General features: G+C 40.5%; 1 protein-coding gene across 2 annotated transcripts in view; it reads right to left on the bottom strand.

Annotated features, from left to right (window-relative positions):
- The window catches only part of top2b (DNA topoisomerase II beta), a 36,018-nt gene that overhangs the window by 1,822 nt on the left and 21,801 nt on the right, over positions 1-12,395 (bottom strand). For both annotated transcript variants that reach the window (XM_032522286.1, XM_032522287.1), the window contains exons 22-33: positions 11,631-11,765; positions 11,250-11,450; positions 10,532-10,727; positions 10,362-10,453; positions 8,775-8,930; positions 7,414-7,497; positions 6,355-6,549; positions 6,141-6,267; positions 4,331-4,492; positions 3,129-3,345; positions 1,690-1,772; positions 488-586 (exon numbers count right to left, since the gene is read on the bottom strand). In XM_032522286.1, the coding sequence (XP_032378177.1) occupies positions 488-586; positions 1,690-1,772; positions 3,129-3,345; positions 4,331-4,492; positions 6,141-6,267; positions 6,355-6,549; positions 7,414-7,497; positions 8,775-8,930; positions 10,362-10,453; positions 10,532-10,727; positions 11,250-11,450; positions 11,631-11,765 (1,747 nt within the window). The remainder of the gene's footprint in view (positions 1-487; positions 587-1,689; positions 1,773-3,128; positions 3,346-4,330; positions 4,493-6,140; positions 6,268-6,354; positions 6,550-7,413; positions 7,498-8,774; positions 8,931-10,361; positions 10,454-10,531; positions 10,728-11,249; positions 11,451-11,630; positions 11,766-12,395) is intronic.

Below are 12,395 nucleotides of genomic sequence, written 5' to 3'. Positions count from 1 at the left end.
ACCTTCCATTCTGTACATTGTAAGTAGGGCTGGGTCGCATTCAAAAATGGCCGCTAGCGCTGCCGATACTGTGAGACATCGACACCCGTTTCCTAATGATACTTTTTTCGATAACTATTATATATACACAGAACTAAAATATAGAACCTTATGGCACACATTATGTATAAAATGTTTTTTGAAAGTTTCTTTTTTTCTAAAAATTCTAATTAGTTGGAAAATATCCAATAATAATCCAAATCCAAATCCAATGTATTAATGAAGATAAGGTTACTATAGTGAAATAGCCATATGGTAGCCATAAAGCCTTCCACATGTATGTTTAACATTAAAACATGATATAAATAATATAGTATATCCATCCGGCCCAGTTTAAGATGCAACTTCATTTTCTACAATTTATTTAGAGTAGTAGGGGGCCACGACTGCATCTCTCTTCCAGTTAAGGGGTCCTTGGCTCCCTCTGGTGGACATAGTGAGTCAGTACCTTTCTTTGCTGGTGAGAGTTTGTCAAACGCAGAGCTGCTGGAGTAAGTGGAGAACACCGGGGGGGCGATGTCGTCGTCGCTGTCAGACTTGGACCCATCTGCAAGACAAACGACAGGCGGGCGCTCAGCTGCTGCACCCTCTCTGACTGGGTTCACCTTTTGTCCAACATGGCATTTCAAACCGGCTCTACTTCACATTCTGACTTTGTTACATACTGTTCAGCACTTCAACTTGTTCTTTTCCTTCGCTAGAGTTCATTTTCTTAGGAGTATCTTCTGTGCAGACAAACTAATCCAATGTTGTTGCTTTAGTAAAGACTTGAATGCTTCCTACACATCAGGATCTAACAGAACTACATCAGAAATCTCTTAACCGAATGCGGTGCATAGCCCTTATGTTGTCCTCTTGGGTCAAAAACGGACAAAAATTTGGCATTTTTGTCCCGTTTTCAGACGTTTTTTGTTTTGTTTTTACTAACACCACCTTACTACCACTAGTTTTACAGTACATTTTGGAATTCATGGTCAATAACCCTCATTTTTATAGAATTATACCTAATATTGGAGTTCAAAAAGCAGAAATTATGAATTAGTTTGACTAATAGTTACGATCAGAGGAATGAAAGTGATCAATTGTATCTTCAAAGAGTGTTGTAAGGAATCCAATCCATTTATTGTTGTAATTTTGTTAAAAAGAAACCCATATTTCAGATATAGACATTTTTTACAGGGGTCGAATTTCTTATATTTCTTATATTTCTTATAGTTATTATAATTTGTTGTTTGGAATTTAAGTTATTGTGACTGCAATGTAGATCTTGGAGAGGGAAAAGTAAACTGTCTAAATTGTCCCATGGCAATCAAAAGGAAGTTAATTAGCAACAGTTTAGATAATCAATGTTGAGAGATGATGTTAAGAGAATTTTTAAGAGAAGTCTCTAATCTCGGCCTCTAAATTGTTCATATTTTCAAGATTTATTTGTCTTATATGATAGTAAAGTGAATATTTGGGTTTAGGAGTGCTGGCCTGGACTAAATATGTAATGAAACTGTAATGGAAATATTTCACCATAACAGACCAAGCCATTAATCTTGATAACAATCCAAAACAATTGTTTGCTGCAAAATCCCTGATGGAAATTGTTGTCACATTTTAGTACATTTTAGAAAGAAAACACACTACCACTGAACTGGTACTCACCACTGTCATTGCTTTTTTCTGAGAAGGCCGACTTGGACGAGAAGATGCTGGTTGTCTCTTGCCTTTTAGCTACAGGTGCAGACCTTTAGAGAAGCAGAAACAACGCGGTCAGCATTTCTTCTCCACAGATCTGTGTGTCTTCATTAGATAGCAGGCAGTAGAGAGAGATGGCGGGACATGACGGGGGAGAGAAAAGACTGACATGCAACAAAGGTCTCTGCTTAGATCTGAGCGTTCCGGACATTATGGATACCTTACGCTGGGTTCCCACAGGCAGCTGAAATAACAACAGAGCAATATATAAGAACTATAAGAACTATAAGAACAGTGGTATGGGCCAATTTCACAGACAGCCAATGAGAGAGCAGGCTCACGAACATGCCTCCAGTAGATTCTCCCGTGTATACGCATACTCTATATTTAAGAAAATAAAAGATTGTGATTTTCCTATAGCTTACTTTATGATACGTCTCTGCATAACTACATGGAACTTAAAGGGTAACTTCTTTTTTTTTAAACTAGACTCTGTTTTCCTTTGTGTTTATGTCTGTGTCTAAGTGACTGATGGGTCACCAGTCTGTGGCACTGGTCCAGTATTAAGAGAGATCTCTGCAGTCAGCAGCAGAGAAACAAGCTACAATGGAAGTTAATGGGACAATTGTCCAGCTTGTATTGCCTTGATGCCTCGGTGGTGCCAGACTTTCCTTCACAGTGCTGCGGAGGAGGGCCGTGCCAGTCCACACAAAATTGGGTTTACCCTGCAGAGATCTGAAGACCAGGTAACCATAGTCCTCAGATTGGACAGATAGTCTAGCTAGCTGTCTGGATTTACCCTGCAGAGATCTGAGGACCAGGTAACCATAGTCCTCAGATTGGACAGATAGTCTAGCTAGCTGTCTGGATTTACCCTGCAGAGATCTGAGGACCGGTACCATAGTCCTCAGATTGGACAGATGTCTAGCTAGCTGTCTGGATTTACCCTGCAGAGATCTGAGGACCAGGTACCATAGTCCTCAGATTGGACAGATAGTCTAGCTAGCTGTCTGGATTTACCCTGCAGAGATCTGGGACCAGGTAACCTAGTCTCAGATTGGACAGATAGTCTAGCTGCTGTCTGGATGTACCCTGCAGAGATCTGAGGACCAGGTAACCACAGTCCTCAGAAATCCACCGGATTTATATTGTTGCTAGGTTACTTTATATGCTAGGTTACCAACACATAGCAATGAAAATTCGGCCGAATATCTGTTACCTTCCTCTGTCTAACACAGCAATCCCGGAAGAGGAACATTGTGGATATGGACACGACCCAAACACACACAGATACCTCAGCGGGCTGGGGTCCAACGACTGCCATTGGCCCCGGTGACACCAACATTCCTACAAACCCTCTATTCCAGCGTGTTCAGATGAGCTCCTGGCTGTGGCTTAAATCTTACGTTGTCTTTTTTGGGGGGGCAGAGTAGGAGTCTTCGACATCGTCATCGTCGTCATCATCATGACGGTCGCTGTATCGCTGCTTGGTCTCCGAAGACAGGAAGTCATCTTTAAATGACCTCATTGGCGATGAAGCCACGTCGTTCTCGCCGTTCTCCTCTTCGTCGGCGGCCTCATCCTCCTCCTCCGAGAAGTCAAACGTATATTTGGGCTTGGCAGCTGAAAGACAAGAGCAAAGCCTGGGTCACATCTTTTTTATTGCTCTGGCTTCTGTTGCCGAACAATAACGGGTACGTGTTGCAGATATGTTGCATCAGTCTGGGCCCTCAGACAGTGAAAGCTAATCAATCTGACGAAATGCAGAGCTGGTTTACAAGTTTTTTTGTTTTTTGGCCCCGGGCAACATGAAGTGGTTTTAAATGAAATGTTACACTCCACTCAGTCACCAACATGCTGACGGTGGGTCATATCAAAGAGTGTGTACATATTAAAAGAAAAACAAATGGTGAAAAAAACATCAAGGAAGCTATAAAAGGAGGATTTAAAATCTCAAATGACTGATGAAATCAATACCCGTCTGTCTCCTTTAAAGAATAAGTAATATATAAAACAACAAATAGCTGCAGATAGTGGTGCTAGTGATGATACTAATTCTTAACTTCCACCGGGTGCAGAACGTCTGTGGACCCGATCCACAGCGGCGGCGGAGTCATTAATTTATTGTATTTCCAGTGGTTGCAGAGCAGCTGCGTCTCGACTCCGTCCCAGCTCTGGCGATCCCCAGACCACCGGAGCAGATACCCAGAGCTTTTATATTTGCCGGAGAGCTCCACAGCAATTCAGCACACAGCAGATAGTGCGGGACAGGAAGTGGAGCGCAGAAACAAAATAAAACATCCGGTTAATTTTCAAAATAAAATAGAGCGTTCTCACGGCGGACCATATTTCCCTGCGTAGAGTTGTTCCCCCTCTACTCCTCTGGATGGAAACTAATTGGTGGTGGTTTTGTTGTTCTATTCTACGTGAACTTGCGAGACCCCGTGGGTCCTCGTGACTTCAGCTGTCAGTCATGGCCGCAGCTGTTCTGCAACAAATCCGGACCTGGTGGGTGTTGACAGACGATCGAGCACGAACCCGTAACCCAGAGGTGCCGATCCACAGACGTTCTGCAACCGGTGGAAATCAGGAGTAAGTTTAACTTTACCTGATGCCCTCTGGGACTTGGTCTCTCTGGGGATGACGACAGGCTGGCTGTTCTCCAGGTCACTGTCGGACTTGGACTCGTCCTCAGACCAGGGGTTCCTCTTCTTCACCTTCTTAGCAGGGACACCTTTGGGTCCTGGGGGTTTTCTCACCCGGGGCGCTCCTGCAACACAGCGAAAATTATCAGACCGTTAGTTGTCAGCCAGCAGGGCTCAACACAACAACTTTTAGTAGTAGAAAAAAATGTTTAAGTGAATAAAGAATTTTAGAGGTGCAATGAAAATGGATCAAATGTGTTTTTCTTTCATAAAAGGACTAGAAGGAGATTACAAGCAAGGGGATTTCATTTATTTGAATAGAACAAGTGACCTATAATAGATTTTTTATTTTATTTCTTACTTATATATTTATGCAATAATTGATACAATTAACTGTACATATTTAGAGGTTAATTTATTGTCATTATACAACACCTGCCCCACTAAATCCAGACACACCTCCAGTCAGCTGATAAAGGGACTATTACTGTTGATACACAGGGATACTTGTAGCAACAATAATACATATTACAGCACGAGTTAGAAATACCAAACATTATGAAGGGTAATGTTTTCTATTTTAAATACATTTTCTACTGATCAGTTGGGTTGGGCATCAAACCCTGTACCTTTACTGGTACTGATTGAATCACGTCGGTACATCTGAGTCTTAGGTCATGTAAAATCCAACGGTACCAAATTTCGGTACCTGGGAGTAAGCGTGAGTTTTGAGTCCCAGTGAGTCTCGGCGATGCTGATAAGTGTGGTAACAGTTTTTCAAAACTTTACACAGACACCATTCAGTGTGATATGATATTAATGGCGAGCCGAAAGCGGTCGCAAGGCTGTTGACGTTCCTCTAAGACGTGCAGGCAGGTGGTTTCTATGCCCTGGGGACCGACTGACAGGCTGAAGTTGAAAGGCAAGGCAAAGCACCTTCAGCAACAAGGCAACTCACAGAGCTTTACATGAAACATTAAAGAGCAATTAAAAACGATCATGATGACAATAAAACAGGCTAAAATATAATATCCAAATACAAGAATAAAAGTTACAATGAATAAGAAATTATTAATTATTCAATTTAATTGGTCGTAATGGCAGGTTTGGGAGGAGAAAGAGACAGAGAGGGGTTTTATTTTTATTTTTGTTTAATTTCTGTCAGGGTAAAATATTTTAAATAAATAATGTTCTAAGTAAATAGGTCTGGAATTATTTTTACAACTGAAATAATTTTTTTGTAATTACAGAGGGAGGGTACTGAAAACAGTACCGTTTGTCAGGGACCGGTTTCATGAAGTATTGGTTCAGATGTGAAAGGTACCCAACCCTACTGATCAGTACACTGAATGTACAGTAGAGATTTTTGTGGATTTGTTGGCATCTGTCACGTAAGAATTATATGTGTAATGTACTTTATTTTTTAAAACTAAATTGAGCTTGAAGTTATAAAAAAAAAAGAAAAGAAGAGTGATGGATACAAAATGACTGCTAATCTGAATGGTACGGGTACCAGCCATCCCCACCGAAATCGACGCCTATGGCGATACAGAGCCCTAAACATGATATACTAGGAGAAAGAATGCTGGGTAGATATAGTTGACAAATGGGTCCATCTGTGCTAAATAAATAGCGTATCTACTGATAAAGCAAGTCCAAATCAATCATTTCTTACATTTGGCCTTTTTAATTCAGTCCTTGGACATTTGAACAGAAATAGCAATCTTTGAAAATGAAAAACTGAAAGGAAATGGTTTTCATAGAAGTACTGACCGGGCTCTTTCTTCTCTTTCTTGACACGTGGAGCCTTTGGTTTGGCTACAGAGATTTCTCCCGCTGCTCCCTCCACGCCCAAACCTTCCTCATCAAACTCCAGCTTCACTGCTGGATCGATGTCACTCTGAGAGAAAAAAAACACAACCTGTAACACATCCTGGATTCCTGATTGCGCCCTTTTATTTTTCGGTTTTACACTGGCAGTTGTTACCTTCTTCTTTTTGGTCAGTTTCTTGGCTGCGTCAGATCTGATGGCTTGAGTTGGTGGCTCCACCCGGCGACCAAACACGGAGGGCATGGTCTCCTCCAGGTTCAGCTTCTTGGCTTTGGGTTTGCCCACCTTCCCTTTCACCATTTTGACGGCCTTCCCTAAACTCTGCTCCTCTCGCTCATGGGCCTCCACTTTCTGACAGACCAAACGCAGAAATTCCGTTACAAAGTTACATCACTTTTAACTCAAATTCAAATTGTCATGACCATATTGACACATTAAGCACATAGTACAAGAGGGAAACATAAATAACCCTCTTAATATAGTAAATTATCAAAAGCCAGTATTGAATAGGGGTGTTGAAATAAAACATTGCATCGATGCAGACCTAGATAAGATATAGATTTCTCTGCTGTGTGGAAGGAAGTGTGTTTATAAGAGAAGATACAATGAAAAGGGGAGCTCATGTAAATCTAACTGCTTGAATGTGTCGATAAAAACCATGTGTAGCAATATATACATTTAGAATATTGAGGAGAGACGCAGCGTGATATGGAATCGATTTGAATTAGTGACAGGGTCATCATAATGAAATTTAATCTCGAGACCAATGTCAATCCGTTTCATATGAAGCTTCCACCGGTAAAAAAAAGCCTACTGCAAAGTAGAAGCGTTGTTATTGTTGTATAGTATTTTTTTCTGTTTTTAAAATGTCTTATGTATGTATACCCTGTACAGCGTCCTTGAGTGCCGAGAAAGGCGCCTTTAGATAATATGTATTATTATTATTATTATTATTATAGAAGCAACTGGACACACTTAGTAATTGGTAACAGCTTTTCTGTTAGAGATCAGAGTGGTGAGTGACGGCAGTCTTGTTGTACTGATGGAAGTGTACATTATTCAGACCAAACTCATGTATTATCAACTTCACAACAACGTGCTAACAGTAACTGAAAGCACATCCAGCCCTGAAGTAAACTATCAGCAATCAACTTTCACAGCTGAGCGAGTGGTGAATGCAGAGACAGTAAAAAGTGTCTAAAACACAAAACTTACATCCAGTTCCTCGATGAACACGGCCAAGTCCTCCTTCCACAGATCTTCAGGTTGTTTCTTCTGGAGGTCGTTCAGCTCTGATCTCTGTACAACAGCACATATTCACTTTGTTAATCAAAACAATGTCAACTGCACCACTTCACACACTCACTGGGTCCTGACTACAAAGAGATGTCAAATGACCACAGAGACCTAAAACAACCCAAAAGAAAAGAGAAATATGGTGATAATGACCATCCAAAATACTACTTTTTGTAGTTGTGTTTTTGGTAGTTTTGACGCAAAACTACCAAAAACACAACTACAAAAAGACAAAATGTATGGGAAGATGGCTTTTAATGGTTTAATGGTAAATTGCAGCTGGGTGTTGCCGCCACCTATTGTCTCTGACTGCAGTATAATGGTACTTATCAGAAAAAAACATGTATAATTTACATTTGCATAGCTCTGTTTTTGCCATTTCAGTTGCTACGGCTGTAGGTTCCTCGCCCGCCATATTCACAAGTTTGACAATACGCTGGTGGTCATGAAGCTTCCGTTATGTAGCAAAGATGGCAACAACATCCAGGTAGTCGTAGTGCACTGCTGTTGGCCATACTTCATTAGAGTGAAAGCACTGTGTACTCAAAATAGCAAGTGTATGTACAGAAATGTGCGTTTTGAGACACAGCGTAAATCGGAACGGTTGTCCTGGATCACGGTGTTATGACTCTGATTGTTAGAGTTAGGTGTCTGATTCCCAATTGGTTTACTCCGCATAAATCAATTTAACTGGTACAATCCCCACATGGACAGGCAGGAACTTTATTTATCCTCAAGGGATCATTGAGGGGCGACTCTCATTTTCAGTGTCACTGAGTCAGATCAGAACCCAAGTCCCTACAGACTGAGCTACAGCCACCCCTTTGATGAATAAATTAAGATAATATGGATGCAAAAAAATAAAATGATGTAAAGCAGTTACAAGTAGAATTTTGCAGATTTAAAACCAGATTACTAAATCTTCTGAGAGGCACAACTGAGTTGATTTTAAGAAAGTGCAATCTTTTGTTCTAGGAGTTGTCTGCACTAAAAATAAAATCAGTTTTTCTGCGCGAGATTGTGGAATATCAAGTAAAAGGCAGTCAGTGGATCGAGTCTGCTAATGTCCCTCTGATTAACAGAGAAGTTCTGGAAGGTAAGATCACAGTTTTCCAATAAGAGCCTTTAACATAAAAAGATACCAGTGAATATCACGTCTTTCTTGGAGAAAAAAAACCACCCAACACTTTCATATAAAATACAGTGATGTCTGCAAGACAGGTGTCTAGTGAGATGAAAAGGAATGATGTGAAATTGAATAAAAGGCTGCTTAATAATACCTTGTGGTCCCTCTGTTTGAGCAGCTCCTCCACCTTCTCTTTAGACAGGCACCACAGAGGCATGTTGAGGATGTAGTTGAAGTTTGGACCTGACGAGGAGCCAGAGTCCACCGAGCTGTCGCTCTCGTTGCCGTCATGGTCGTCGTCTTCCTGAGCCTGTTGGAGAACAACAAAAAAACATGGTGTCATGAAACAGGATGTTGCTTTCTTCACCTTCTGCCAAGATGAACCTCGATCCACCGACAAGCCGTCCAGGGTTTTCGGAAACTAAAACTAAAATATGCACTTAACAAAAAACCGTTTAAGTTACTTTAGTTTAAGAAACTATATTGCTGTTCAAAGAACTGAACGATTATCATTTCAGTTTAATTTGTTTTTCCATTCCAGAAGATGGCAAAACGCTTTAACTGCTTCACATCTGAGAATAAAGTAGCGTGAAGATGATACAATCAACCCAATGGCCTTTCCTATGCAGTTCTCAAACAATGAAGTTTGTATGCATACATAGCTACATACTTCTAAGACTTTATTCAAGCCTAACAAAAACAAACTGAAGCTAAATGTATAAAAACTTAATATTTCTGAAATCTGAAACTAAACTAAATTGAAATGCAAAAGTCAAAACTAAGATACATCAAAAGACTATATGAAAATGTTAAACTATAGGAAACTCAGTGCAGACTTAGGAGTGTGCAGCCTAAAATGCATCGGTGAGTACCCGAGCCTATGCACCGATCTGATTCAGTGTAATTTAGTTACAAAGAAAAACATTTGTTATGACTGACAGTCAAACTAGATAATAACAGAAATGTTCTATTGCATTCCTTCTATGTCTGTTTGCTCTTGTTTTACAAAGGTTTCCCTTAGCCAGGCCATACAACAATCATATAATCCATAAAAGGTCTTGCAGTATACGGTTAGGATAGGAGGCGTGCATATGAGGTAGAATCGTCCAAATGTCTGTTAGAACTGTGTGTCACAGCAATGATGGTGTCATCTGTGCTTCTGTTCTTTTTATATGCAAACTGAAAGGGATCTAAAAGACAATTGACCTCTGTTTTTTAAAACACGTCTTCACTAGTGACGTAAGTGCTGCAGGACAGTAGTCATTGTCTTTGCAGCTTACTTTTTGTTTTGTTTTTTGGTACGGGAATTATAGTAGTTTTTTTTCCAGATAGAGGGTGCAAAGTGAATGTTTAAAGACTTCTGGAAGATGGGGCACCATGCCTCTGCCAGCTCTTTGTTGCAAGATTTCAATAGGTGCCCAGAGATGCCATCCGGTCCAGAGGCCTTCCTGTGGCAGGAGCATGAAAAAAGTCTTTCCACCACATGCTGGTCAATGGAGATTTTCACAGAGTTCAATGCGGGTAGACCACCCAGAGCTGCTTTTTGCTCTTGAGAGAATCACATTGGTACTCTGTATTGGCTGATACACAAGTGCAGGTATTGGAATCATTTAGGGAAAGATGGTATTGGAACAGCTCTAGTTATAGGTCCTAATGTATTTTTACTTTTGTTCATATTGTAGCTGTGTGAACTTGTATATCCAGAAGTAGATGTGTACAGTAAAAGCTGCTGGTATGGTACCTTTTCCTGAGACTTGGACCAGGCAGCCACAGGATCAGACTCATAGCCTTTCTGGACCAGCATGCGGATCAATTCACGTTTGGATTTGTTCTCTGTTATGATACAAAGTATGGGTTAGAACATATTCAACCACTCACTGTAACATAGGAATTTGATGCCAGCGTTCTTACCGATCGTAATTTTTCCTTCGATCTTCTCCAGCACAAAGCGAGCCTGGTTGGACAGTTTAGCGGCCTCAGCCCCCAGGCTGCCCAGTAACCAGTCCTTCCTCAGTTTGTAGTAGTGCAGGCGGAGCTCAAAGAACTCCCGGAGGATGTCTTGGACCGACTCGTACCTCTTCATACAGCCCATGTGGTCAAATAGCACCTGAGGATTAAGTGGTTTAAAAAAATTAGTTAATGGGTGCCGTCAACCCAGTAGTGGTCCTGTGAGGGGGGCGGCGTTTGAAACAGTTTCACACATACGGTTTGCCAGATTGAATGTACTTTATACTAGAAAATGGGTAAAGTAACAACTTTCTGTAGGCTCCTAAGTAGCTTTGTGCGAGGGAGAGACATGTATACTGGGTGTATGGTGAATGTCATTTACGTATACATGTGGTTTATTATCTATTGTCTATTTTGCTGAATGGTATGGAATATAGTAGTTATTGTGTCATCTTTTCTTGATTTTTGTCTGGTGGGTGATGATGATGATGCAAGGGAAGGGGGGGATTTGTTCAAATTATGAAGTATTTTTTGTAAAAAAAATAAAATCAGTTAATGACACACCATTGACAACATAAAGAAAACGTAGTAAACTAATTTTTTTTAATAGAAATGGACAAACCAGTGAGGCAAGACAAGACAGAAGACACTTGTTATGATTTATATTAGACTTTAGGTTTACCATGGAGTTGCAGGTAAGGCTGGACTGCAGCTTGAAGACTTTGTGAAGACCAACTGACTCGGCATGGGCAAGTTTCTCCTCAGACATGCGAACCACAAACTTGACCGTGGTGTCTGTGTGGTATTCCTTATAATCATTGATGAGAGCAGGTGTTTTGTCGCTGCCCTGTAGCATGGGCTCCAGCACGGACTCCTTATACGCCTACACACAACACAACAACAAACGCAGTTAAGATTTACCATTTATCTTACTGTATTTTTGTATCCTATTACTATTCCTATATGTTCCAGTTCTTCATATGGACACCAGTTAAGTTCTATCTAAGGTAATGAAAAAAACAATATATATAAGATATTGTAGTGAAAAGAAGCTGAATTGTACCTGTGTCCATGTCCGAACAGGAAGCTCTGTGATCTCGATGGTGTTTCTGTCAATGACAGACACCTCCCCACTGACAAGGTACTGGTTCTGACCCAGTTCATGGATCACTCCTTTGAAGTTTTTATAGCTGGGAAGCTGTTTAGGAACAGAAAAGACACACAGAGATACACTGAGAGAACAGTTTCATTTTTAATCTAAAAGATTTAGTCTCCTGGCTGCATCCCATTACAAGCAACAAGCCATGGAAAAATCTGGGTAGCATAACTCAACAATGTGTTTTAACAGAAGAACATTCAGATTCACGATGTTTTACAGGTTTTATTTGAAGGAGAACATGAGTAAAACGTTTCACATTTAATGAACACGTTTCCTAGCCCCAAAGATCTGAAATGCGATGTCACTTCATTATACTTGTGTTTCCTGTAAACAACCTCCAGTGTTGGCTGGTTCACTGGCTGATTGATGGCTTTAAAAACTTGGAGAAAGGCATTTCCTGGTCTTGTTATGCCACTTAAACAGTCTCCTAATTGGCTATTTGTCATTACATTGTTTGATGTTAGGTTTGTGACAAAGTTGTGGAACAATCACTTAAGGTATGCCATTACATTAAAGCTTTAGTGCGTGATATTAATGAAGGTCTGGTACATTCAAGCCATTGCCAAATAAGTTGCTACAAGGCTAATTAAAACTCCACACAACTCTCTCTAGATTTCTCAGTACTCAATTCAATTTTCAATTCAATTTTATTTATAGTATCAATTCATA

Source organism: Etheostoma spectabile, chromosome 8 (assembly GCF_008692095.1).
Source record: "Etheostoma spectabile isolate EspeVRDwgs_2016 chromosome 8, UIUC_Espe_1.0, whole genome shotgun sequence".
Classification (NCBI taxonomy): domain Eukaryota; kingdom Metazoa; phylum Chordata; class Actinopteri; order Perciformes; family Percidae; genus Etheostoma; species Etheostoma spectabile.
Note: the sequence above shows the minus strand (reverse complement) of the source record. Positions and strands in the feature narration are given on the sequence as shown.